Below are 26,350 nucleotides of genomic sequence, written 5' to 3'. Positions count from 1 at the left end.
AACTAGGAACTGATTTATCATCCTCTCCTGAGACCTAGAAACCTGTGATTAGAGACTGTTCACCCCTGTATTTCGTGCCTCTTGTGACTTTCATGTAGCTTACCTTTGTGTGAGATCAGGGTTGGGATTGCAACATCATTAGTATTCATATTCGGCTGCTTGTGTTGGCCCACAGACAGCTTAGAGCCTCCATACACGGCTCAATCCCAATATTATTATTGTTTTTGTCACATGCTTGGGTACACAGAGGTTTGGGCAGTGTTGTAACAAGACTGCCATTTGATATAATACAAAGAAGGAAATGTGTCTCACTAATCACCACAGGTTAGTAAAAGTGTTCTTTCAATTGGGTGTTGTGAGGCTCTTAAACTACAAGGCTAAAAGCAAATGCTCCTGCTGCACTAATGATAGCATGCCACTCAGTTTGAGGTTTTCCGAGTTTGCATTTTCCATTTCCCTTGTTGCTTTATTATGAGGGCTGACTAGATCTTAAAAATTGGTCCAGGGCCACTGGGCAGGCAGAGACTATTTTGTTCTAAATGCGTCAACTGGAGCCCTTTTGATATGTTTTCTAGACCTTTTTCCAGAACATGGCCCGGAAATGTTTTTTTAGACCCTCTGGCACTAAGGACTTGGTCAATATGCCAACCTGAAACTGAGATCCTGTCCTTAAACTTCCTTTTTCCCTCCCGCATCTGTTTTGTCCATTCTCGTGGAGGGTACAGGTCGCAACCTCTAGACAGTTTGTCTGGTCGGTTTACATTTCCAAGATCTCATGACAGCGACATCTTACAGTGATATTACACCTCCCCCACTTGAATGAAACCATTTCAGAGGATCCCTTTATATCGCTACAGTGATTCGAGTTGACTTTTTTGACTTAGTTTGGATCACTTTCTCGCACTTAGGGCCTCATTGCGCTGGCAGCCGGATCTTCGTCTGACTGCCATCCTGTCGGGAATGGGACTAACTGTCGGTTGTCTCGCCATCGGTATTAGGATGCAGAATGCGACCGCCTTCAAGGTGGTCGCAATGTGTATATTTTGGATTGCAGCATGTGCTGTGAGCTGCAGCACACACCGCAGTACGAAATAAACACATTTTGCATATCCATGCACCATGTGGCAGGCACCATGTGGTGCCTGCCATATGGTGCAAGGATATGTAGGGGCCACTATAGGTGCCCCCCAGGACCCATAGCATAGGCCCAGGCAAGAAGGAGCCCTGCTAAGTCCCCCAAATCACTTTCCGCCTGCTATTTCATGGTGGGTTAATTGCCATGAAACAGCAGGAGGAAAGAGACATTGTAATCCCTATGGCGGTGCCTGAGCAGGCACTGCCACCATTTTAGGAATTGTAGACCATCCGATGGTCCCGTCGGATCCATGTCAGTCGGTCTCTCCGACTGCCCACCATCCACCCGCCATTATAATGCTATGGGCGGACCTCCACAGTCCGATGGGGGTGGGACCGCCACCGATGGCCTGACGGTGCCACCGCCATCATTATGAGGCCCTTAGTGACTTCTCCTCCTTATGATTCTGCTCCTGTACCTCACTGTCTGACTTCATGTGTCCTGGCTTATGTTCGTCCTCCTGCTCTTGATAGTGATCTTGTTTGAAGTGAGAGACGTTTGGCTTGTTTGTCTCCAGCCTCAGTGGTCACTATTGTTCCTTTTATCTCGGTCACTTGAAGTGACCTCGCCTCATATTCAGAATCTGCTTTGTGCCAACAGTGTTGTATCACCAAGACCCATTCGCCAACTTTAATCTCTGTTCCCAGGGTCTTCGCTTGGAGTCTTATGTTTAACTTTTCCATTTCTCCTCCACACTTCCAAATCAGCTGTAGTTTTCTCATGATTCCTATTGGGTATTCTTGTTTTACATTCTCTGCCAAACATGAGCATAGCTGGACATTGACCTGTGGTGCTATGTGGCGTATTGCGATATGCTCTCAGGACTGTATTCGGCGTCTGTTGTAATGGCCGGTGAGCGCCTTCAGCTTGTTGCAGGGTTTTCTTCTGAGTCTGCATGAACCTCTCAATCAAGCCATTTGCCTATGGTCATAGTGGCGTTATCTTTCAATGTTGAAAGCCTAGATGATGAGTGTAGTTGGAAAACTCCTGTCCATTGGATAGGGGTCAGTTGTTGGTTTTGAGTACTTCTGGGAATCCACATTCTGCATATGTCTCGTCTAGGATTGGGAGTACCGCCTTCATGCTAGTGGAAATGATTTGCTCGGAGATGGGAATTGGGAGTATTCATCCATCAGTACCAATATTTAAGTGACCTATTGGTATGGGCCAAATAACTCTATGGCAATGTTGCATCAGATGCCCTTCAGTAGTGGAGACATTTGCAGGGGTGGTGGTTTAGGTGTCTTGCTGACTAGCTGGCACTGAGGACAGTCTCTTAGCATCGCTGCTATTATCTCTCCTAACCTTGGGAACCACACTCACCCTTTGAGCACCCTCTTGATGGAAATAATCCTTCAGAGTCCTATGTGGGCTAGGTCAACCACTTGTCTTTGAAGTGTTGTGTATGATTATTATTTGGATGTCCCTTAGCAGGATTCCTTTGGAGGTTGATGTTAATTCCTCTTGACCTTACTGAAAGGCCTTTAGTTAACAGTGATACACTCCCTCTGGGATTGTGGAACCATTCAAGTGGTGCCATTCCCCTTGCCAAATTCTTCTTTTGACCTCAGTGAGCGTTGAGTCCATGTGGGTGGCATCCTCATTAGATTACAGTGGCATCAATGGCAAAACTGTTTGGTTCAAGACAAAGTTGAAGTCCTTCACTGGCAGGGTCAATTTCCTGGATGTTGTAGGGTGTCCTGACATGTAGTCAGCATAGCTGTTTCCTTCTAAAGCTTGTGGGTAATGGTGTATGAGTATTCTTGTGTTCAGATTCCCCACCTTTCAATCTGCAGTGGCAACTTTGCTCTGGGATTGCCAAAGATGGTCAACAGCACTTGGTGGTCAGTCACAATGGTAAAGTGTTTCCCATAGACCAGGGTTCTCCAAAGTTGGTCCAGGAGGGCCGGACCCATGCCAGTTTTAGGATAACTACATTTATCTAAATGGGTATACGCTAAAAATCTGGCATGGATCCAGCCCTCCAAGACCGACTTTGGAAAACCCTGCCATAGTCGAAAACGTGGCAGTGTCTGCTTTTCCAAACAGCTGCCAGCCTCTCATTCTCAGCTTGCAAGTATGATGTCACTGATGTAGGAAGCTGGCTCTGTATATACTATACTGAAGTAAGGTATAGTGTGCACAGAGTCCAGGGAGTCCCAGAAATATGGCAGAGGCTAAATTAGACAAGTACTAACAGCTCTCTTTGTGTTAGTGTGGGCGAGCAGTTAGGCTTATCAGGAGGGTGTGTTAAGCATTTATTGTATTCATTCAATCAAGGCTGATGGCCACACTCAGAGACAGAATCCAGGCCAAGTAGGTAAGTATAAAAAAAGGTATACTTATGTTTTATTTCTAGAACCAAGCTATACTTGGTACAGGTAGGAAAAATGTACTTGTAATTGTAAAACTTTACAAGGTAAAGCAATTGGGAATTGATTTGCAATCATTACAGGTTTGTATACGCTTTAAAAACAGTTTAAATTACATAGTAATTACTTTAAAAAAAACCCATATCTTTATTGGTTTTACGGTACACACAAATATATGGAGCAGCCAGCAACTGAACACGTCAATGATCTTTCCTCTTTTGTTTTGTACAGAACACCATGTAAAATACTGCAGCCTTCTAGCTTTACAAATATTTGCATACCGTCTTGAAAATGTGCTCCATGATCTGTATAGTTTGTGCGATGAGCTACTGCTCTACTCACAAAGGGCCCCTTGGGGAGTCACTAGTGGACCCACCAGATGGCGTCATTCTGGGCAAACATTACGTAAACCATAAAAAAGAAACCTTTAGAAACAAGTAAATAGCGTGGTGTCCAGTGAGCCTACCATCATTCAGTATCATAGGTACAAATCTCGTTGCGGGGGAAGACAGAGAAAGTACTTCTGATTACTTTTGCTTTATTCTTGGATTACATTGACTACTTGGGGTGGTATGTCTAGATACCACACTATGGATCCTACAATGCAAGGTAAGTAAGATATCTTTAGGTTTGCAATATAGTTAATTTTCTTCCAAACCAAAGTTCAGCTTGACACTTTGAACATTTTTAGGAACAAAATATCACAACATTAGTTACTATCGTAAAAAGAAGGTTATTGGTTTGCAGGTAAGTAAACGATCTGCAAGAATAGTTTTTGGGGGTTAGAACCAAGGTTTCCCAAGGTTCAGCTTGGCACTCAAATTTCACTGCCAGAGATACTGTGGTGGCTGGGTGCAGAGTGCGGGGGGCCAGTGTTAGCTAATGTGGCCTTTGGCCAGAGGCTGCTTACAAGCAGGTCACTCTGGTATGGGTGCAAAGCTCCTGGGGTTAAGATCAGCACTGCAGGGGCCAACAACCAGCACAGGAGATGCATCACCAGCCGCACAGCGGCGGCCGGGTGCAGATTGCCAAGGTGACATCGGGGACCCTTTGGATTCCAATGGAGATCTTCTGTTCGGAAAAGAGGGTGCAGGCTCGGGCAGGGGGGCTTATAGGAGGAGACCACCGTCTGGAGAGATGAATTGGGTTTTTGGGGATTGCTTGGACACAGTCGGTTGGACCACCCAAGCATGTGGGGCGTCGGGTGCAGGGGTATCTTTTGGCATAGGGCCTTTTTACCAGCTCCGGTCGCTGTTAGGGGAACCCTTCAGGTTGAGGCTGCAGGCATTAACTTGAAACTAGAGGGAGGTCGGGGACCACCAGAGCCCAGGTCAAGATCACTGGGGAGACATCCTTGTGGTGTTGGGTCACTCAAAATCGGGTCGTAGGAGTCGGGTGTAGAGTGGTGCAAAATCGCGGATCCGCTTGAATCCAGAATCTGTGGGAGAGTCTTTGTTTGAGCAAGTCTGGTGCTGACAGGAGACAGAGTCTGTAAGGTGGATGCAGGCCAGGTCCTCCGGGCTCTGGGGTGCTGCTGGAAACGCCGGGGTTTCTGCTGTAGGCATTTTGGAATTGGGACAGGCCAGTAGGGCTGGCGCCAAAACAGTTGGTATCGTCTTCTTCTTGGGTCAGCACAACTCTTTGGTCCTTCTTCTTTCTTCCTCAAATATGAGGGGGTAAGGTTCAGGGTCGCTCCAAATACTAAATTTAGGGGTGTTTACAGGTGTGTGCAGTTCGGGACCAATGGGTACATCCCCTATTATGCCACCCTCTAGTGGGAGGGGGGTATGAGCCTCTTCCTAGTTGGCTGGGTCTCCTCATCTTCAAGATGGAGGGGACTGAGATGTATGCTTTACCTCGCCTACCCCAGCTGAGAGGAGGGGTTGGCAAAGGAGGGCACACCTCTCCTCCTAACTGGGTTTTCCCACCAATTCTCCCACCCAAAGTTGGGATCAGGACTGGTGGAAGCCAGTTGCTGGGGCCAGCAAAAGGCAGGGACAGCTTTAAAAGGCGGCAGGCCTTTCAAGCTTTCCCGTCATGAACCTAGCCCATCCTGGGGGAGGAGGCATGACACCTCTGCCCTGGATGGGCTTTGTTTCTGGATCCAGAGAGCGGAGGCTCTCTATCCGGGAGTCCAGAAACCTGTCTGGTGGTAGTAAATGACAGGCAGCCATTCTGGAACCATACCAGGGTTGGTTATTTTTCAGGGGGCATCTTTTAGTTGCCCACTATGTGCATTTTACATGAAATCCCACACTGGCATCAGTGTGGGGTTAATGTACTGAGCGGTTTGCCACCAAACTTCACAGCATACAGTAAAGCCATTATGAAGCTGTGGAATTCATAATGACCAACTCCCATACCATATACTCTTTTTGGCTTTACTGCACTTACAATGTCTAAGAAGGGACATAGACACTGTAGGGGTAGAGTGGTCATGCAACTGTACCCTTACCTGTGGTCTAGTGCACCCTGCTAGAGGGGTGGCTTACCTAGGCCACAGGCAGTAGATTTCTGGCATGGCACACAGGGATGTGTACCATGTTGATTCTTCACTTTCCTCTGCACCAAAACATTCAGCCTGCAATGGCAGTGTGTGGGTTTTAAGGCGTGGGCCCCTAAGGGTGGCACAATAGGTGCTGCAGCCCTAAGAGGCCTTCCCTGGTCTCAGTGCCCATGGTACCCATGGTACCTTTTACAGGAGGCTTACCTGTGGCCAGAGATGTGCCAATTGTGGGTACAAAGGTACAGCTTTGGGAAAGAACACAGGCCCGGGGAACCTGACTGGCAGGACCCATTGCACACCAAGTCAAAGTGCATTATGTGCCAGGCAAAAAGTATGGGGTAACCATGCAAAAAGGGGCACTTTCTTACACACATCCGCAAAAGAAAGAGGATGTGACTGACCTTCCCCAAGAGAGTCTTTATTGTCTAAGAGGAAAATATAGAAAGGGCATCTGCATTGCCATTGGCAGTCCCAGGTCTATGTTCCACTGGGAAGTCCATTCCCTGTTGTGAGATGGATCACCTCAAAAAGTTTTCCCCTTTCATCTGCATTAGCCACCTGAGAGGTCTGTGGTCAGTTTGAACTAGGAATTGAGTACCAAACAGGTATGGTCTCAGCTTCTTCAGCAAAAAAAAACACAGCAAAGACCTCCTTATCAATGGCACTTCAACACTGCTCCCTGGGGAGTAGCCTTCCGCTTATGAAAGCAACAGGTGGGTCTTGTTCATCATCTTTGGTCTGGGATAGGACCACTCCTATCCCTAGCTCAGAGTCATCAGTCCACACAATGAACTCCGTGGAGTAATCTGTAGCCTTGAGAATAGGTGCTGAGCACATTGCCTCTTTTAGGGTCTCAAATAACTTTTAGCAGCCAACTGTTCAGTTAACTTTCTTGGGTATCTTGTTGGAGGTGAGTTCTTCACAAACTTCCTGTAATTACAGTCAAGCCAAGGAATGCCCTGACTTGGGTCTGTGTGGTTGGAGCTGTGGTGTTTGAACTTGGCCTCCACCTACATGGTATACAACAGTTCCCTGCCCTATCTGGCACTTGGATACCTTGATAGTAAGGCCTGCAGTTTGCTAGGCCCTTACAAACTTTCCCCAGTTGGACCAGGTGATCCTGTCAGGAAGAGCTAAACACAGCATTATCATCCAGATAAGCTGCACTAAAGCCTTCCAACCCAGCAGGGACTTGATTCACCAGCCTCTAGAAAGTGGCAGTTGCATTCTTTAGACCAAAGGGCATCACAGTTGGCTCAAAGTGCCCATCAGGTGTGGAGAATGCTTTATTTTCTTTTTCACCAGAGACCATGCCAATCCGCCAGTACCCTGCAGTTAAGCCAAATGTACTTAAGTATTCAGCAGCCCCTAACTTATCTATCAATCCATCAGCTCTGGGGATGGGTGGTGCATCTGTCTTGGTGACTGCCATGAGGCCTCTGTAGTCCACATAAAACCCCATTTATCTTTTCCACCCTGTAGATGAGGTTTGGGGACTAGGACCACTGGGCTGGCCCAGGGACTCTCAGAAGGTTGAATTACCCCCAACTCCAGCATCTTGCTGATCTCAGCTTTGATGCTTTCCATAACTTGGTTAGACTGGTTGATAGATTTTGGTTTTGACAGGTGAGCTGTCCCCAGTGTACACATCATGGGTATACCTGGAAGTCGGACCAGGGGTCAAGGAAAAGAGCTGTGCATACTGCTGCAGAACCTGTCTGCAGTCAGCTTGCTGTTGGGTAGAGTGGGTGTCTAAATAGACAACTCCCTCTACTGGCAGATCTTGGGGGCTGTAAGAGGAGAGGTCAGGGAGAGGTTCACTCTCTGTCTCCTGATCCTCATCAGTAACCATCAGCATGGTTACATTAGTCCTGTTACAGTAGCGTTTTAGGCGGTTCATGTGTATCACCCTTTTGAGGGACCTGCTTGTGCCCTGGTCTACTAAGTAGGTGACCTCACTCTATTTTTCTAGGATAGGGTAAGGGCCACTCCATTTGTCCTGAAGGGCCGTTGGTGCTACAGGCTCCAAACCTCACACCTGTTGCCCTTGTTGGAATTCCACAAGTGCAGCTTTCTGGTCATACCAGAGCTTCTGGAGGTCCTGACTGGCCACAAGGTGTTTGGATGCTTTCTGCATGTACTCTGCCATCCTGGAACAAAGGTCTAGTACATATTCCACCACTTCTTGCTTTGTTGTATGATGGGGTTTCTTCCATCCTTCCCGGGAAACATCCATTTCAGTGCATGCATTACAACGTAATGCTATACAAGGCAGCCATCACAACAAATGTGCCATTACAACACATGCTATTACAACGTATTTACAAAACAATTATAGATACGGACCGCACTCCCATTTCTTCAAAGTTCATTGAGTGTAGTCATTTTGGGGTGCTATCCTGGTAAGTGCTATGTCCTGAAGCACTATGAAAATACATGTTACGCTTGCTGATATTGTGTATATCAGTCCCGGGATGCAACCACCACATTGTTGGATGATAAAAATCATCGTAAGCCAAAAAGTAATCAGCCTTAATCCACTTTAATCGTTTTCCTTATAGGTTTTATTGTCCATTTGTATAGGTGAAACATGATCATTCCAATGTGCAAATGCATGTATAATGCCACAGCCTTTAATACAGCATGTCAGATTCCCACATTTCATATTTATGTTTGACCCAATGCATTTCGGCCGTTCGGCCTTCGTCAGGGGTAAATCTGAAGTAAAGAAAAACATTGTATCGTGAATAGTTTCTCAAAACCTAAATACTCTCCTAATAAACTTAACAATGTGAACTTAAAAACACTCTCCAATAAATAATCCCCCGTTTCCTATGAAAAAGTAAAACCCGCTATTTGTTTAAACTCATAACGTTAATAAAAACAAGCGCATTAGAATCAAACTCATCATTTGTTGTTAAACCCTTATGTTACTCAACACGTGTGCTACATTGTATCCAATTCCTACGTTCAACGATCAAGTTCAAGCTCATTCATAATATGCTTCCCGCTAACACGGATTGCAAAAAGTTCTTACGCAGCTGTAATCCAACTAAGGCTTATATAACACCAATACCACGCCTTCCATTACCACGTGTTTCTCCACTGTGTGTGTTCATCGACATAAACAAAATACTTGAAAACGAAAATCGACCGTTATTGCCTCTATAAATTTTAACTATATGTATCCGTGAAATAACATGCTTGAATGAACGTGATAAAAAACACAAAACAGTTCAGGATGACAATCATTTTCTTCAATAAATTAATGTCAATACAAATTATAATCAAGTTCATTTAATCTTCGGTGCTGGGTCGGTTAGGACATCGTGTATACAAAACAATTTCTAGATACGGCCCGCACTCCCATTTCTTCAAAGTTCATCGAGTGTAGTCATTTTGGGGTGCTATCTTGGTAAGTGCTATGTCCTGAGGCACTATGAAAATACATGTTAAGCTTGCTGATATTGTGTATATCAGTCCCGGGATGCAACCAAGGAATAAATGAACTTGATTATAATTTGTATTGACATTAATTTATTGAAGAAAATGATTGTCATCCTGAACTGTTTTGTGTTTATGTCGATGAACACACAGAGTGGAGAAACACGTGGTAATGGAAGGCATGGTATTGGGGATATAAGCCTTAGTTGGGTTACAGCAACGCAAGAACTTTTTGCAATCCGTGTTAGCAGGAAGCATATTATGAATGGGTTTGAACTTGATCGTTGAAGGTAGGAATTGGATACAATGTAGCGCACGTGTTGAGTAACATAAGGGTTTAACAATAAATGATGATTTTGATTCCAATGCGCTTCTTTTTTTTAACGTTATGAGTTTAAACAAATAGCGGATCTTACTTTTTCATAAGAAACGGGGGATTATTTATTGGAGAGTGTTTTTAAGTTCACACTGTTAAGTTTATTAGGAATGTATTTAGGTTTTGAGAAACTATTCACGATACAATGTTTTTCTTTACTTCAGAGTTATCCCTGACGAAGGGCGAACGGCTGAAATGCATTGGGTCAAACATAAATATGAAACGTGGGAATCCGACATGCTGTATTAAAGGCTGTGGCATTATAAATGCATTTGCACATTGGAATTATCATGTTTCACTTATTCAATTAAATGGACAATAAAACCTATAAGGAAAACGATGAAAGGGGATTAAGACTGATTACTTTTTGGCTTACGATGATTTTCATCATCCAACAATGTGGTGGTTGCATCCCGGGACTGATATACACAATATCAGCAAGCTTAACATTACAACGTATTTGCCATTACGACGAATGCCATTACATTGAGAATTAAGGTAAGTGTTTAGGTAAGTACTTATCCATATTTTAAATATATATTTTATATTTATATTTTAATACCTGGGTATTAGTACTTTTTAAATGTAATATTATTTTAAGTAATGTAGTAATAATTGAAAAATAATACTTGTGAGGGTGTGACACCCTTTCTCTGGCACCGAATGCAAGGGAAATAGGTGTTTTGGGTGGGGGAGTGTATTAATGCTCTGGTATTAATTTGAATACCTGGGTATTAATTTCTATTATGTTTGATATTATTTTAGGTAATTTAATAATAATTAAAAATAATACTTGTGAGGGTGTGACATCCTTCCTCTGGCACAGGATGCAATGGAAATAGTGTCTTTGGGTGGGGGAGTGTATTAAGGCTCAGGTATTATTTTGATACCTGGGTATTAATATTTATTATCTTTAATGTTCTTTTTAAAGTAATTTGATCATTAAAAATAATACTTGTGAGGGTGTGACACCCTTTGTCTGGCATGGGATTCAAGGGAAATAGGGAGTTTGGGTGGGGGAGTGTATTAATGCTCGGGCATTCATTTGAAAACCTGGGTAGTAATATTTATTACATTCAATATTATTTTAAAGTGTTTTAATAATAATTAAAAATAATAATTGTGAGGGTGTGACACCTTTTCTCTGGCACGGGATGCAAGGGAAATAGGGGTTTTGGGTTCAAGAGTGTATTAATACTCTGTATTAATTTTAACACCTGGGTATTAATTTATATTACCTTTACTTTTATTTTTAATTACATTAAAAATAATACTTGAGAGGGTGTGACACCCATTCTCTGGCACAGGATCCAAGCGAAATAGGGGTTTTGGGTGGGCGAGTGTATTAATACTCGGGTATTAGTTTTATTACCTGGATATTATTTTATATAACCTTTAATATTTTTTTAAGTAATTTAAAAATAATACTTGTGAGGGTGTGAGACTCTTTCTCTGGCATAGGATGCAAGGGAAATAGGGGTTTTGGGTGGGGGAGTGTATTAATACTCGGGCATTAATTTTAATGCTTGTTTTGTAATTTAATTTTCTCATCTTAATAGTTAAAAAACTTTTTAAACTAATTTAATAAAAACAATTATGAGGATTTAACATTTACAATGTGGCATGCTAGGCTATAGAAATAGATTTTCAGGGAAGGGCTAAGTAGTTTTTTAAAAACATTATTTAGGAAAGAATAGTTGATATGCAATAAATAATATGACTTTTAAACATAGGTAAAAATGCTTATATGTACACTCTAAGTATTTAAAAAAAACAGTAAACAATATAATAATAAAAATACATTTCTTTATAATTTTAAATTAAAATAAATGAATAGAATACCTAGAAATATTTATTTAAAAGATTTTTTTATTTAAAAAAATATATAACTCTGATTTAGATTTTGTTTTACATAAATATGTAAAATTATATATTATTTTCAAGCAATAAGTTTATTAAAGGAGTACATTAATATTTTTTAAACATATTTTTAAAATATTTCCCATGTTTTTCTATTGGAGTGAGTGGGTGAAATTGCCCTTTTTTTTCTTTTACAGATGACGTATGTGATTGAGCGTTTGTTTCTACAGTCGGTTGAGCATAGTGGTCAAGGTCGGAAGCAAGGAAGAGCTTCGGTCAGGTAAGACATACTTCATTTATTTAATAGAAAATGTGGGTGGCATACTTTATTGTAAGGAGAGAGGAGAGTGGTAGTTAGATAGATGTTAGTAATTGGAAGTGTGTTTTTACTTTTTTTTTCAAATTTATGTTTATTGAAATTTTTGCATAGTAGTACAAAACATGCATGATAATACGTTTTCCAGGGATCTGTGGATATTGCTATTCTGGAGCTAGTTCGTGATTACAGAGTCTTTCAGGAGATCCTACAGCATCAACATGACCATTATATTTCTCATATTATCAGCAAACCTGAGTATGGTCTATGTCAAGCCGAAGAGCGTGTATCTTCAGATTATACTCTCCATTACTACAAGAGTCCGTACTTGGTGCAGGCGGTGTGAGAATACATATCTTACACAATAAAAGGAAAGTGACTGTCCTTCTTTGAACAATACCCAGTACCTTTTTCTGAGTGAGGTGTGACAGTGTTGACACAGTTTCGTATAGTTTAAAGGCACAGCGTGCAACATGTAACATTAGTACAAATAGTCCGCCTTTCTGCTTGAGGACCATTAACAAATTGAGCCCTACCAATATGGTGGGTAATATACCCCTAAACAACAGAAACCCTCTCCTTCCCCATAACAAGAAGAATAGAATGGTGGTGGTGTCATGTGGTTAGTGTGTTGGGTACGTGAATCAGGCTGGAGCGGAGGTACAAGCTTCAGTGTGGGCTGCGTCTGTTTCCTCTAGTGAACCAGCTGGACGCGTCTCGCAGGGCCGTACTATATGATTAGTAGTCTGTAAGTTAGAATTGAAAGAGATGCATGTCTCTGATGGAGGGCGGGCACACTGCCAGAGGCAGCCCCTGAGTCAGATAAGAAACTAGGGGTCCCCATCTGTATTCACAATTTTTGTAGTCATCTCTGAAGATATCTGTCACTCTCTCTAGACAGAGTATCCTCCAAAGCTGAGCTTGCCACATCGACAGGGTGGGGGCCATTGTTTTGTTCCAGGCTGCCGCAATTGCGATTTTGGCCCCCCCTAAGCAGGACCATAAAATAGCCTTGTCTGATTTGGTTTGGTGTGTCAGAGATGGGTCCCTAATGCCCTGGAGTACTACCTCAATATTAGTCGGTATGAGGTACCCCAGCATGGTTTTGATATGGGCTAGTATCTCCTCCCAGATGGGTCTAAGCACAAGGCAGTCCCACCATATATGTCGGAAATCGCCAAGAAGACCACATCCCCTCCAGCACATGTCAGATGTGTCCGGAAATATTTTCTTGGTTGGATAGAAATACCAATCCATCATGGTTTTCGTATGGGCCTCTCAAAGTTCCAGGAAGAGGTTAAATTTAGCCGTATCCGACCATACCCCAGTCCATTCCCTGTCTGATATGTCCCTCTGCGTTATTCCTTCCCAGACGCCCATTTATCTAGGTCTCGGTGAGTGAGTAGAAGCAAGTAAGATCTTGTAGAAGGAAGATATTGCCCCCTTCATAGAGACAGCTGTTTGAACAAATTTTTCAAATGTGGTTTTCTCTTGTGTGGCCGCATCGTGGTTCTGAGGTGTGAGAGCCCAGTGCCTGAGTTGAGGATAGTGATAGTGTTCCTCTGGGCCTAGATGAAATTTCCGCCTACATGTTTCAAAAGTCAATATGTCATAATTATGAAACAGATCCTGCAGTATGAGACATCCCCCTCCTTCCATGCGTCAAAGGGACCCTCGCAAAGAGCTGGTGGAAAGGCTGGATTGAAGTGTATTGGCGTGGGTGTTGAGGGGAACGTGGTCTATTCGGTCCCTCCAGAAATGGAGTCCCAGACCTTTAAAATGGTGCGTGTGGGGGTGCTGATGTAGGTATTGGCAGGTCTATCTTTTTGGGGTTTCCATAATAGATACCATATCGACTTTCCCACAATGGCTCTATCCATGTGTGACCAGTGTTTGTCTGAAGCCCGTTTGGACCATTCTGTCATTCTCCTTGGTTGAGCGGTGCAATACATGGAACAGCAGGCATGCTCGTCCGCCTTGCCAGATGAAGTGAGTAAATAAGGACCGCAGTTTAGAGAGGAGATCCCTATCAAGTTGTATGGGCAGTGCTTGAAAAAGATGTAGTAGTTTTGGGAGCAATTTCATTTTAATTGCGTGTAGGCAGCCAAGCCATGAGATCAACATTGGCTTCCATCGCTTAAGGTCACCTTGGAGTTGGCGGAGGAGAGGAGGAAAATTGGCCCTGTAAAGGCCCTCTACGTTTGAGGTTAGGTGTACTCCCAGGTATTGAAGGGAACGTTTGCCCATTGGAAGGGGGTGCACCTCTTCAGTGTATCTGCATCAGATGCCGTCAGCGTAAGGTTGAGGATAAAGGATTTGTCCAAGTTAATTTTGAAATCCGCCACTTGTTCCAATCTGGTCAATTCCAGTTGTAACGCGGAGAGGGAAGAGGATGGTTTAGTTAAAGATAGGAGAATGTCATCCGCGAAAAGCGATATTTGATGATCGTCTCCCCCATTATCCGGGGGTTCTCCCGTATATACATTGCAAGTGGCTCGATGCTCAAAGCAAATAACAAAGGTGACAGTGGGCACTCTTGTCGTTTCCCTCTAGTAAGGGGGAAAAAATCAGACAGCATACCGTTAACCTGCATTCAAGAACGGAGAGCCATGTAATTGGCCTTAAGCATGTTGACAAATTTGTCTGCAAAGCCAAAGCGTTTAAGAGTGGCAAAAAGGAAGGCCCAGTCCACCCTATCAAAGGCCTTCTCGGCGTCCAGCCCTACGAGCGCCGCCTGTATTTTTCGCTTGGACGCCTTCTCAATCAGGTGTACCGTTTGCCTAATGTTGTGGGTTTGCCTTCCTTTAATAAGTCCTGATTGGTCCAGGTGGATGAGGTTTGGCAGTAGTTCGTTGAGTTGTTCGGCTAGTATGGCTGAGTATAGCTTTGCGTCCAAATTCAAAAGGGCGATAGGAGACGCACAAGTGAGTCTTTTTTCCCGGCTTAGGTATCGTTGAAATAACCGCCTCAGCCATCGAGGTTGTTACCTGTACCTCCTCCGCCATTTTATTGAAGACTTGCATAAGGTGGGGGATAATGTCAGTTGCTAAGGTTTTATAAAAAAGGGCTGTGAGGCCATCCGGTCCTGGTGCTTTGTTGGGCTTGAGTGATTTGATTGCTTTACACACCTCGTCGGAAGTGATAGGGGCCGTAAGGTTGTCATTATGAGTCTGAGTGACCTGTGGGAAAGTCAGTTCCTGCAAATAGTCGTGTTGTGCTGTGAGATCAAGTTGCTCCCATGGGTATAAATGATCATAGAATTTTCTAAAAATGGTGGCTTTTCCTGTATCGGTGGACTCCAACCCGCCCTCGTTATCTTGTATGTCCCCTATCAACTCTCGTTCCCGTAATTGCCTCGCTAGGTGTGTGCCAATTTTGTTGCCCTGTGTGTAAGATATTTGGCGGAGCCGCAGGAGGGTATACTCCGCTCTGTTATTATATATTGCTTTCAATTTCCCTCTCATGGCAGTGACTTTGCGCTGTATTTTCCTAGTGGGGATAGGCTTGTGTGCTTTCTCTGCTATGTCTAATTCTGCCTCCAGGTTAATTCATTCCTTAGTTCTCTGTCTGTTGAGGGTAGCGTTAAGCTCTAAGCATTTGCCACTTATAACTGTTTGAACGCATCCCAATTGTTGAAAGGGGATGTGTCCTGTGGGGAGTTAAGATTAAAAAATTCTGTGATCGAATTTCGCAGAGCGTCTCACATCAACCTATTCCTTGTGAGGGTGGCTGGGAAATACCATTTAGCGGCAGATCGAGACTGGGCAGTGATCTGAAATAGAAAGTGGGGACATTTTTTCCTCTTGCAGGGAGCCCAACAAGCTCTGACTAGTAAAAATTCAGTCTAGCCTGCAATAAGTGCGGTGAACATCAGAGAAAAAAGTGTAATCCTTAGTTGTGGGGTAGAGTGTGCGCCACGCGTCTCTAAGATAACCAAAACGTGTATTGTCTGTTTTATCGCTGTAGGGAAGGAGCTCGTTAGGGCTCTATGCGTATGTGTGCTATCGAGGTCTGCCTGCCAGGTGAGGTTGAAGTCCCCCATGAGGATGGTCCTTCTGCAAATTCGCCAACCTGGTTTAGGAGAGTAGTGAGGAAGCCGGGTTGGCCCACATTAGGGTCATACGTTTTTACAAAAGTGCATAGCTTCCCTTTTAATTTGCCCTTCACCATGGTTAGGCGACCGTCCTTATTGGCGTGAACCGCCTCTGGTTGGAATTTGGTCGTTGTATGAAAAAGTAGGACCACCCCGTTGTTTTGTCCCTGCTGAGGATCTATAAACAAGTGAGTATTGTTTGTGTCGCAGCCTCGTCTCCTCATCCCTTTTTAAATGCGTTTCTTGGAGGGCCACAATGTCGAAGTGGTGGTCAGTAATATATTTCCACACATTTTGACGCTTAAGTGTCGAATTCAACCCCTTAAAGTTCCATGAAGCTACTGTGATCCCCATAGCTGTATGGCTCCCCCCCTTCTTTTTTTTTTTTTTTTTTTTGAAAAGATTTTATTGTGCATAAAAAGGGTTACAAACACGGGCCTACAACCACCAGGGCCGGCCGCTAGTAGTCGAAGTGTTCCAGCATATCAGAAAACAATGACTGGCCCACAGGGGCTCCGCACTATCACAGTAGATCAGACTGCACATAAGGGAGATCAGAATACACACTTTTAATATAAATAACAACAAAAAAGAAAAATACAAAAATACAACAAACAAGGCGAAACGACTTATGAAGGGCGGCAAACACCAGCCGGGGGAGTCAACACCCAACCACCCGAGGGCGGTCAATAAAAGAAGACCTGAGAGGGAGGGGGGGGGGCCACGAGAGAACCAAATCTGTACTCCAAAGTACGAGATACACAAGGAACCCTCAAGGATCAGGGGGACGAGGCAACCCCGGACGTATCCACCAAAGGGGGTGCACAGATAGACCCACGATACGCGTTCCACTGCCCCCAAATTCTACCCCAAGCCCCCGGTTTACCACGAGCCACATACACCGTTTTCTCCCTGAACATGCACCAGTCCATGTTCTCCTTCCAGACGGGCACGGAGGGAGGCCGCTGGGAACCCCAAAGCTGTGCAATATCTCTCTTTGCAATCATGTTCCCCAAGGCCGCCCACCGAGCCTGAGCCGCATTGCAGTCATTGGGCTCCCATACATTCAGCACACAACGACGCACCTCCGGCAGCAGAGCGACCCCGGTGACTCGTCTCATAATATCATGCACCCGGCGCCAGTATTCCGCCACCTCGCGGCATTCCCATAGGATATGGAGAAAGGTAGCACTGAGCCCGCAGCCACGCTTACAGAGTCCGTCGTCTGAAAACCCCATCGAGACCAGGCGGGGGCCCGTCACATAAACACGATGGAGAATCTTAAGCTGGACCAGGCGGAGACGGGCCGGGATGGCCACCTCCTTAGGGGATGAGAGTGCAGTCTGCCAGTCCTCATCGTCCAGCTCCACCCCATCTCCCGTCCATGCCTCCCGAAGACGCACCAAGAGGTCAGCCCGATTGTTTATCAGTTTTTTGTAAATCAGGGAGATAGTACTGTCGGGGACGTGACCATCGAGTATGCGGTCCTCGAGAGGCGAAGAAGAAGGGACCGTGGTCCCCTCCCCAAAGACCGAAAGCAGGGCGTGCCGAACCTGTGCATAACGGAAGAACTCTCTGTCACTAAGCTCATACTCGCGCTGAAGCGCCGCAAAGGATTTAACCGCACCTTTAACCCACAGGTCCCCCACTCTGCTGATGCCGATCGTATCCCAGCGCTCGAAGCCTTTCGTTGTCCAGAGGCTTCCCAAGCGGTCTGAGTCGAATAGAGGAGTGGCGCACGTTAAACGCTCACTCCAGCCCATCGCTACGTTAGCCGCCTTCCATACACGGACCGCAATCCTGGTAGGGCCCGTAAGGGCCCTACCAGCAGACCGCGAGTAAAGCGCTCTGTTATAGTTACCGCCGGGGAGCAGGAATTTATCCATCTCATATGCCGGGTTCGAACCAGGAGCGTACGTAGCATGATTAATGGCAGACAGCTGGGAGGCCCAATAGTACCGTCGAATATCAGGAAGCGCGATGCCCCCGTCATACCAGGAAAGAGTCAGCTTGGCCAAAGCGGACGCGCTTAGACTCAGTAAGGTGAGCTGAGAAATTGTAGTAGCACGTTAGGAGCGCCTGGTAAAGGGTTCCTGCCTTTTGTTGTAGCTTGTAACGGTTAAGAGCGCCTGGAAAAGGGCTCATTAATCACACTTCATGTTGCATTTTGAATCTATGTACTCTGTGACGTTTTAACCCACCACCCTCTTTACAACCTTTTAAATATATTTTGCGCCGCGCACTCACCCACTCAGGAGCACATAATCCCCGTTCCACCACCGATTTTTCGGATTGTGTGGAGGGATCACGTGCAACAGGAAGGGCCCGGCACTTCCGGTTAGCCATCCAATCAGCTGCTGGCATATACACTACAAAGCCAGATGCAAAGCGCAACGCGCAGCGGACGCGCTTAGACTCAGTAAGGTGAGCTGAGAAATTGTAGTAGCACGTTAGGAGCGCCTGGTAAAGGGTTCCTGCCTTTTGTTGTAGCTTGTAACGGTTAAGAGCGCCTGGAAAAGGGCTCATTAATCACACTTCATGTTGCATTTTGAATCTATGTACTCTGTGACGTTTTAACCCACCACCCTCTTTACAACCTTTTAAATATATTTTGCGCCGCGCACTCACCCACTCAGGAGCACATAATCCCCGTTCCACCACCGATTTTTCGGATTGTGTGGAGGGATCACGTGCAACAGGAAGGGCCCGGCACTTCCGGTTAGCCATCCAATCAGCTGCTGGCATATACACTACAAAGCCAGATGCAAAGCGCAACGCGCAGCGGACGCGCTTAGACTCAGTAAGGTGAGCTGAGAAATTGTAGTAGCACGTTAGGAGCGCCTGGTAAAGGGTTCCTGCCTTTTGTTGTAGCTTGTAACGGTTAAGAGCGCCTGGAAAAGGGCTCATTAATCACACTTCATGTTGCATTTTGAATCTATGTACTCTGTGACGTTTTAACCCACCACCCTCTTTACAACCTTTTAAATATATTTTGCGCCGCGCACTCACCCACTCAGGAGCACATAATCCCCGTTCCACCACCGATTTTTCGGATTGTGTGGAGGGATCACGTGCAACAGGAAGGGCCCGGCACTTCCGGTTAGCCATCCAATCAGCTGCTGGCATATACACTACAAAGCCAGATGCAAAGCGCAACGCGCAGCGGACGCGCTTAGACTCAGTAAGGTGAGCTGAGAAATTGTAGTAGCACGTTAGGAGCGCCTGGTAAAGGGTTCCTGCCTTTTGTTGTAGCTTGTAACGGTTAAGAGCGCCTGGAAAAGGGCTCATTAATCACACTTCATGTTGCATTTTGAATCTATGTACTCTGTGACGTTTTAACCCACCACCCTCTTTACAACCTTTTAAATATATTTTGCGCCGCGCACTCACCCACTCAGGAGCACATAATCCCCGTTCCACCACCGATTTTTCGGATTGTGTGGAGGGATCACGTGCAACAGGAAGGGCCCGGCACTTCCGGTTAGCCATCCAATCAGCTGCTGGCATATACACTACAAAGCCAGATGCAAAGCGCAACGCGCAGCGGACGCGCTTAGACTCAGTAAGGTGAGCTGAGAAATTGTAGTAGCACGTTAGGAGCGCCTGGTAAAGGGTTCCTGCCTTTTGTTGTAGCTTGTAACGGTTAAGAGCGCCTGGAAAAGGGCTCATTAATCACACTTCATGTTGCATTTTGAATCTATGTACTCTGTGACGTTTTAACCCACCACCCTCTTTACAACCTTTTAAATATATTTTGCGCCGCGCACTCACCCACTCAGGAGCACATAATCCCCGTTCCACCACCGATTTTTCGGATTGTGTGGAGGGATCACGTGCAACAGGAAGGGCCCGGCACTTCCGGTTAGCCATCCAATCAGCTGCTGGCATATACACTACAAAGCCAGATGCAAAGCGCAACGCGCAGCGGACGCGCGCAGCGGGCGCGCCGCCGGCGCGCCGAAGGCGCGCCAAAGGCAAGCCCGTCTGCGCCCGTCCGCGCCTGGACCGCGCCTAGCGCCCCCCCCCCTGATTCTCCCAGGCCAGCCCAGCCACCTGCCTCGTTAATATATACCAGAAAACAGTTGCTAAACATCGGGATTATATCCAAGAACTCACAAAGGTGTCCCTGTAACAACTACATACCGCCTGAAGTCCTAATGCCATGTAATAATTGCACACGTAACTCTGGCTTACCACTATCTATGTCCATAGAATCATCGACCAACCCTATTAAAAATCATAGGGTCACAGCGGCGCTCATCAATGTCCGCTCCTTACCCAAGCACAAATACGAAATTCTTGCTTTTCTCGAGAACCACAAATTGGATCTTCTATTTCTAACCGAGACCTGGGCCGATCCATCTTCAGGGCCTGACTTTGCTACCGTAACCCCTAATGATTTTTCAGTTAAAAGACTGGACAGAGTCAATAAAAGAGGTGGAGGTATAGCCCTGATACATCGTAATATCTATAACATCAAAATAGATCCTATACCCATCAATGGCTGCGAAGCTTTTTCTTTTGCCATATCACTTACCAAAGCATACACGTTCAAAGGTATACTACTATACCGCCCTCCCGGCTCTCGATCAGATTTCCTCTCATCTATAGCGGCCCTAATAGAGCCCTCTGCAGGAGAAGCTGATTTCACTATCTTAGGTGATTTTAATTTTCACCTTGAATCTAATAATGATGAAAATACATCTGCCTTACTTTCAGATCTAAATTCTATTGAACTCTCTCAGCTAATAAACAAACCGACTCATACTGCCGGTCACACTCTTGATGGACTGTTTACCAACAACAATCATATCTCTCTTGGAAACATCCTCCCCTTAACATGGTCTGACCACTTTGCAATTCTTTTTAATATTAACATCGTACACAGACCACCCAATCAGACCTCCACTTTTTCGAAGATTAACTTTAAAGCATGGAACAGCATCTCCCCAGATAATATCAAAACGCATCTGAATGATACACATCAAGACCTCCCTGAAAATCCTGAGCACGCAGCGATGCTCTACACACAATGGCTTCGCTCAGCCGTTGAGACGCTTGTCCCTACAAAAAATACCTCCAAAAATCGTAAAACTCCCTCTGCCCCCTGGTTCTCAGAGAACTTAAGGTTGGTTAGGCAGAAATGTCGAAACCTGGAACGCCACTGGCGCAGAAACTATGATAGCGAAGCTAAAACTCAGTATAAGGAAGCACTTACCAACTACAAAAAGTTATTAATAATAGAAAAAAGTAAATTTTATACTGATCAAATAGAAGCATCTCAAGACTCCACGAAACAACTGTATAAAGTTGTTACCAAATTATCAGGATTAAACACACCCCCGTCAGTAACACCTACCCAAATTCTCTGTGATAATCTTGCCAGTTTCTTTCAGAATAAGGTAATGGACATCTACTCCAGTTTCTCTGCACAAACCACTATGTCTGTTATGGACCTCTCCCCTTACAATAGTCCAGCATCCCAAAACAAGAATCAGGTTCCTCCTCCCTCCTTTTCAGAATTTAAAAAAATCACTAACGAACACATAACTGACCTCATTCTTAAATCCAAATCTGGATCTCCCAATGACCCTTGCCCACCTAATATAATAAAAACCATTGCAGAAACCATAGCCCCAGAACTAACGAAAATTTGTAACTCTATGTTTGAAACTGGAATATTCCCCTCCATCTGGAAAGAAACAATAGTCAGACCTCTTTTAAAAAAACCCAACCTTGATCCCTCTGACTGTTGTAACTACAGACCCATAGCAGGTCTCCCTCTTCCAGCTAAAATCATAGAAAAGGTGATGAACACTCAGCTGACCGAATACATCGAAAACAACAACTGTCTAGATGAAACCCAATTTGGTTTCAGGAAAGGGCATGGAACGGAGACAGCGCTTATTAAAACAGCTGATGAAATTCGTACAACTATGGATAAGGGTGGAGCTGCAATTCTGGTGCTGTTGGATCTTTCAGCTGCATTTGATACGGTAGACCATTCAACCCTCATTAACCGTATATCAGCCATAGGAATTAAAGATAAAGCCAAGGCCTTATTAGCCTCCTTTCTAGACAATCGTTCACAGCAAGTCAAATTGGGAAGCTTCCTCTCACCTCCCTTTTTCCAACCATGTGGTGTCCCGCAGGGCTCATCATTGAGCCCTACGCTGTTTAATCTTTATGTTGCAGACCTTGCTAAAATCATAAAAGAGCACGATCTACGAATCTCATCATATGCTGATGACACCCAAATTGTCATTGAAGTATACGAAAATGGAAACATCATTGCAGACAATTTTAAAAAAGGAATGTCCACTATTTGCACCTGGATGTCAAAAAATTGTCTAAAACTAAACTCTGACAAAACGGAGGTGATGATTTTTGGAAAGCCTCTCCCCAGCTGGTCATCCTCCTGGTGGCCTGAGGAATTAGGCTCCCCCCCGGTTCCGGTCACCAGAGTTAAAAACCTTGGAGTTTTATTTGACGACAGACTAACATTCAGGCCACACGCTAATTATATCACCTCTTCCTCATTCTACACCATCAGAATGATAAAGAAGCTTCTACCCTATCTTCCCCCTAGCGCAGGAAAAACCCTTATCAGTACCCTTGTCATGTCTAGAATAGACTATTGCAATGGACTATTTATAAACGCACAAGAAAAAGTCCAAAAAAAGTTACAAATGGTACAGAATGCCGCGGCTAGGATTCTCTCGGGTACTCCTAAATTTAAACCAATTTCAGGAGTTATTCGACAGCTTCATTGGCTGCCTATCAAAAGCAGATCCAAATTTAAGGCATTATGTATAGCTTATAAATCAATCCACGGCTCAGGACCTGAATTCCTCAGGAGAAGCTTTTGCCAGTATAGACCTACCAGGAATCTACGCTCTAGCTCCAATCAGCTGCTTACGGTCCCTAGAACCAAGAAGGCCACCTGGGGCGATAAGAGATTCATCGTGGCAACAACAAAACTCTGGAATGAACTTCCGCTACATATTAAGAGTGCCTCCACTCTTTTATCTTTTCGGAAGTACATAAAAACATGGCTATTCAAATAATTCTCTTCGTCTCACCTGACTGACTGCTCTAATCTGTCCTATAGCGCCGAGACACCTCCGGGTAGTTGTGCGCTCAATAAATCGCCTAAAAAAAAAAAAAAAAAAAAAAAAAAAAAAAAAAAAAAGCGATACGCGATCTCCCGTCCCAAACCAGTCTCCTCTGCAAACTCTCCACCTCCCTAAAGTAGGCCGCAGGAATGACATCGAAGGAGTTCTGGAGTGCATAAAGGAATCTGGGAAGGGACATCATTTTAAACAGCGCCGCGCGACCAAGCGGAGACAAGGGCAGCTTGCACCACCGAGCCGTATCTGCCCTCAAACGCCGGAGTGGAGACAGGAGATTCTGCTCATAGCGGACCACCGGATCCAACGAAACGTACACCCCCAGGTATTTAAAGCCGGACTGAGATATTTGGAGCGGAAGCCGAGGCGGCAAGAGAGGAAGACCACCAGAGATAGGATACACACAAGATTTGGACCAGTTGATTATCAGACCCGAGTTTTTCCCGAAGGAAGTAAGGACATCAAAGAGGACATTGAGCGACTTCCGCGGTGAGGTGAGATACAAGAGAATATCATCCGCGTACAATGAAACCCGATCCTCGAAGCCCGGGGCCCACCGGAGCCCTCTAATCGAGGGCTCCCAACGGAGCCTGGCAGCGAGCGGTTCCAGGGCGAGAGCAAAGAGCAGCGGGGACAACGGGCACCCCTGCCTAGTTCCCCTCCCGAGAGCGAAAGGCCGAGAAACCCGCCCATTGACAACCACCTGAGCCATTGGTCCAGCATAAAGGAGCTTCACCCAGCTAAGGAACCCCTCCCCAAAACCTAACTTTGCCAAGACGGCCCAAAGAAATGGCCATTCAATGGTATCAAAGGCCATCGTGGCGTCTAGGGAAACCAATATGGCCGGTTCAGCGAAGTACTCAGCCCTAGCGAGGACGCCGTGCAGACGTCGTAAGTTGAGAGCGGTATTACGATGTGGGATGAAGCCACATTGATCCGGATGTATCAAGTCACATATAACGCTCAGCAGGCGATTGGCGAGGACCTTAGCAAGGATTTTGGGTTCGGCATTTAGCAGGGAAATAGGCCTATAGGAGGCACAGCGGTCACGTGGCTTACCCTCCTTGGGAATCACCACTATAGTAGCCAGACGCTGGTCGTCAGGAAGGGAACCCCTCTCGAGCGATTCCTGAAACATATGACGGAGGAAAGGCGCGATTTTATCCGGGCGCAACTTATATAGTTCAATCGGCAGACCGTTGGGGCCCATAGCCTTGCCCGAGCGGAGGGAGCGAATCGCAGTAGCTATCTCTTCGACAGACAAAGGGGCATCCATCAGCTCGCGGTCCTCGACGGATAAGCCGGGCAGGGCAATATCCCGAAGCAGAAGACGAGAGTCGTCCTCATCTCTATCAGACACCGGGGAGTACACTGCACGGAGGTGGTCAGCAAAACACTCAACAATCTCACCAGGCTCAGTCACACACACTCCATCCGACACCCGAAGCTCCGGGACCACACGATTCACTCTCTCCTTCTTGTCCAACCAGGCAATCAGCTTACCCGCCTTGTCTCCGGCGTCATACAACCTACCCTGCTGCTCCCTATACATAGTCTTGGCAGCATCAGTGACGAGAGACTTATATTCAAACTGCTTCAGGCTGAGGGCATGCAGCCCATCCGGGGTGACACCCGCCTCCAAGGCCGCCTCCAGCCCCGATATTTCAGTCTCCAGCGTCACAACCGCCTCTCTCTTAACCCTCTTGGCCTCCACTATCTGGGACAGGGCATGCCCGCGGAGCACTGCTTTGAAAGCTTCCCACAGGGACACCGAGGACAACACCGACCCCTCATTCTCAGAAAAATATTGATCAATCGACTTAATCAGGCTATCACGGATCTTGGGGTCTCGCAGGTACCAAGGGTTAATAGGAGCGATCCGCCCAGCGGACCGCGACCCGGTGTCAAAAAGCAACCACAGTGGGGAATGATCAGAAATACCCCTGGCCAGGTGTTTGACCTCTCGAATCCGAGTAGCCTGGGCCGCGGGCATAAGGAAATAATCCAGTCTGGAGAGACTCCCATGGGCCCCAGAGTGAAAGGTGTACTGACACTGTGTCGGATGCATTAACCTCCAACAGTCCACCAGACCGAAGGTCTCCAGGAGCCCGCCCAGCCACGCCTGGGCAGCAGGGAGGGCCCTGGGCGGATGACGGTCCAGGTCACCCGAGACAACCGAATTAAAGTCCCCACCCATAAGCAAAAGACTGTCAGGAAGCCCAAGCAACATACGACCCAAGTCTGAGAAGGTGGAGTTCTGGAGGCCCGGGGGAACATAGACCGAGATCAAGGAAAGGGACTGCCCCTCCCACCTCCCAGTCAGAGCCACATAGCGCCCTCTATCGTCTGGGACCACCCTGGTGATCTCCAACGGAAGTGAAGCTCGCAAGAGAATGCCCACCCCTCTCGAACCAGTGGTGAAACCAGAGTGGGCCACAAGTCGATATCCCCCCCTGTTCATAGCCCGACAAACATTGCCAACCAGATGCGTCTCCTGTTGGAACACCACATCAGGAGTCAGACGACGCAGATATTGCAGCACAACACCCCGTTTGATACGGTCCCCCAATCCATTGACGTTCCAAGACATCAATCTCAACCCGTCCCCCCCCATCCCCTCCAGTAGATCAAGGGCCCCCTAGCAAAGCGCTCAACACCCAAGGATGAACCATAGCCAATACTTCGCCTTGAAAACAAAAAACACAAATCCAAACAACCCCACCCACCCACCAACCCCCCCCCAACTCCAACACCCCCCACCCTGCACCCCTGCGGTCCAAAAAACCACCCCAACTTGCAGTGTGCCTGTCGCCCTACAAACCCCGTTCTACGAAAAGACCCCGGAGGAGGAAAGGGACCCGTCCCCGCTCGCTCCCCACACACAACATAGTGAAACAAAATGCACAAAAGAAGTAGAACCCAGCCGAACAGTACAACATGGCAGAGTCCGGGACCATAAGTCACTCCAAAGGAGACCCGCCACCCTCGGTATCGGCAGAGGGCCCAGTCCGGTCACCCCGGTCCGGCAGCGAATCCAGCCAGTAACTCACAGTCGGGCTCCCCCCCTTCTTCACGATCAGATGGGTTCCCTGTCGTAGCACCCCTAATATTCAGAATG

At 46.1% G+C, this 26,350-nt stretch overlaps 1 protein-coding gene across 2 annotated transcripts in view; it reads left to right on the top strand.

Annotated features, from left to right (window-relative positions):
• The window catches only part of LOC146805135 (uncharacterized), a 147,334-nt gene that overhangs the window by 7,548 nt on the left and 113,436 nt on the right, over window positions 1-26,350 (top strand). For both annotated transcript variants that reach the window (XM_085620473.1, XM_085620472.1), the window contains exon 5: window positions 11,891-11,973. In XM_085620473.1, coding sequence (XP_085476599.1) covers window positions 11,891-11,973 — 83 coding nt within the window. The remainder of the gene's footprint in view (window positions 1-11,890; window positions 11,974-26,350) is intronic.

The sequence above is a fragment of the Triturus cristatus genome, chromosome 8 (assembly GCF_964204655.1).
Source record: "Triturus cristatus chromosome 8, aTriCri1.1, whole genome shotgun sequence".
In the NCBI taxonomy this organism is placed as follows: Eukaryota; Metazoa; Chordata; class Amphibia; order Caudata; family Salamandridae; genus Triturus; species Triturus cristatus.
This window is presented reverse-complemented; position numbering and strand designations above follow the sequence as displayed.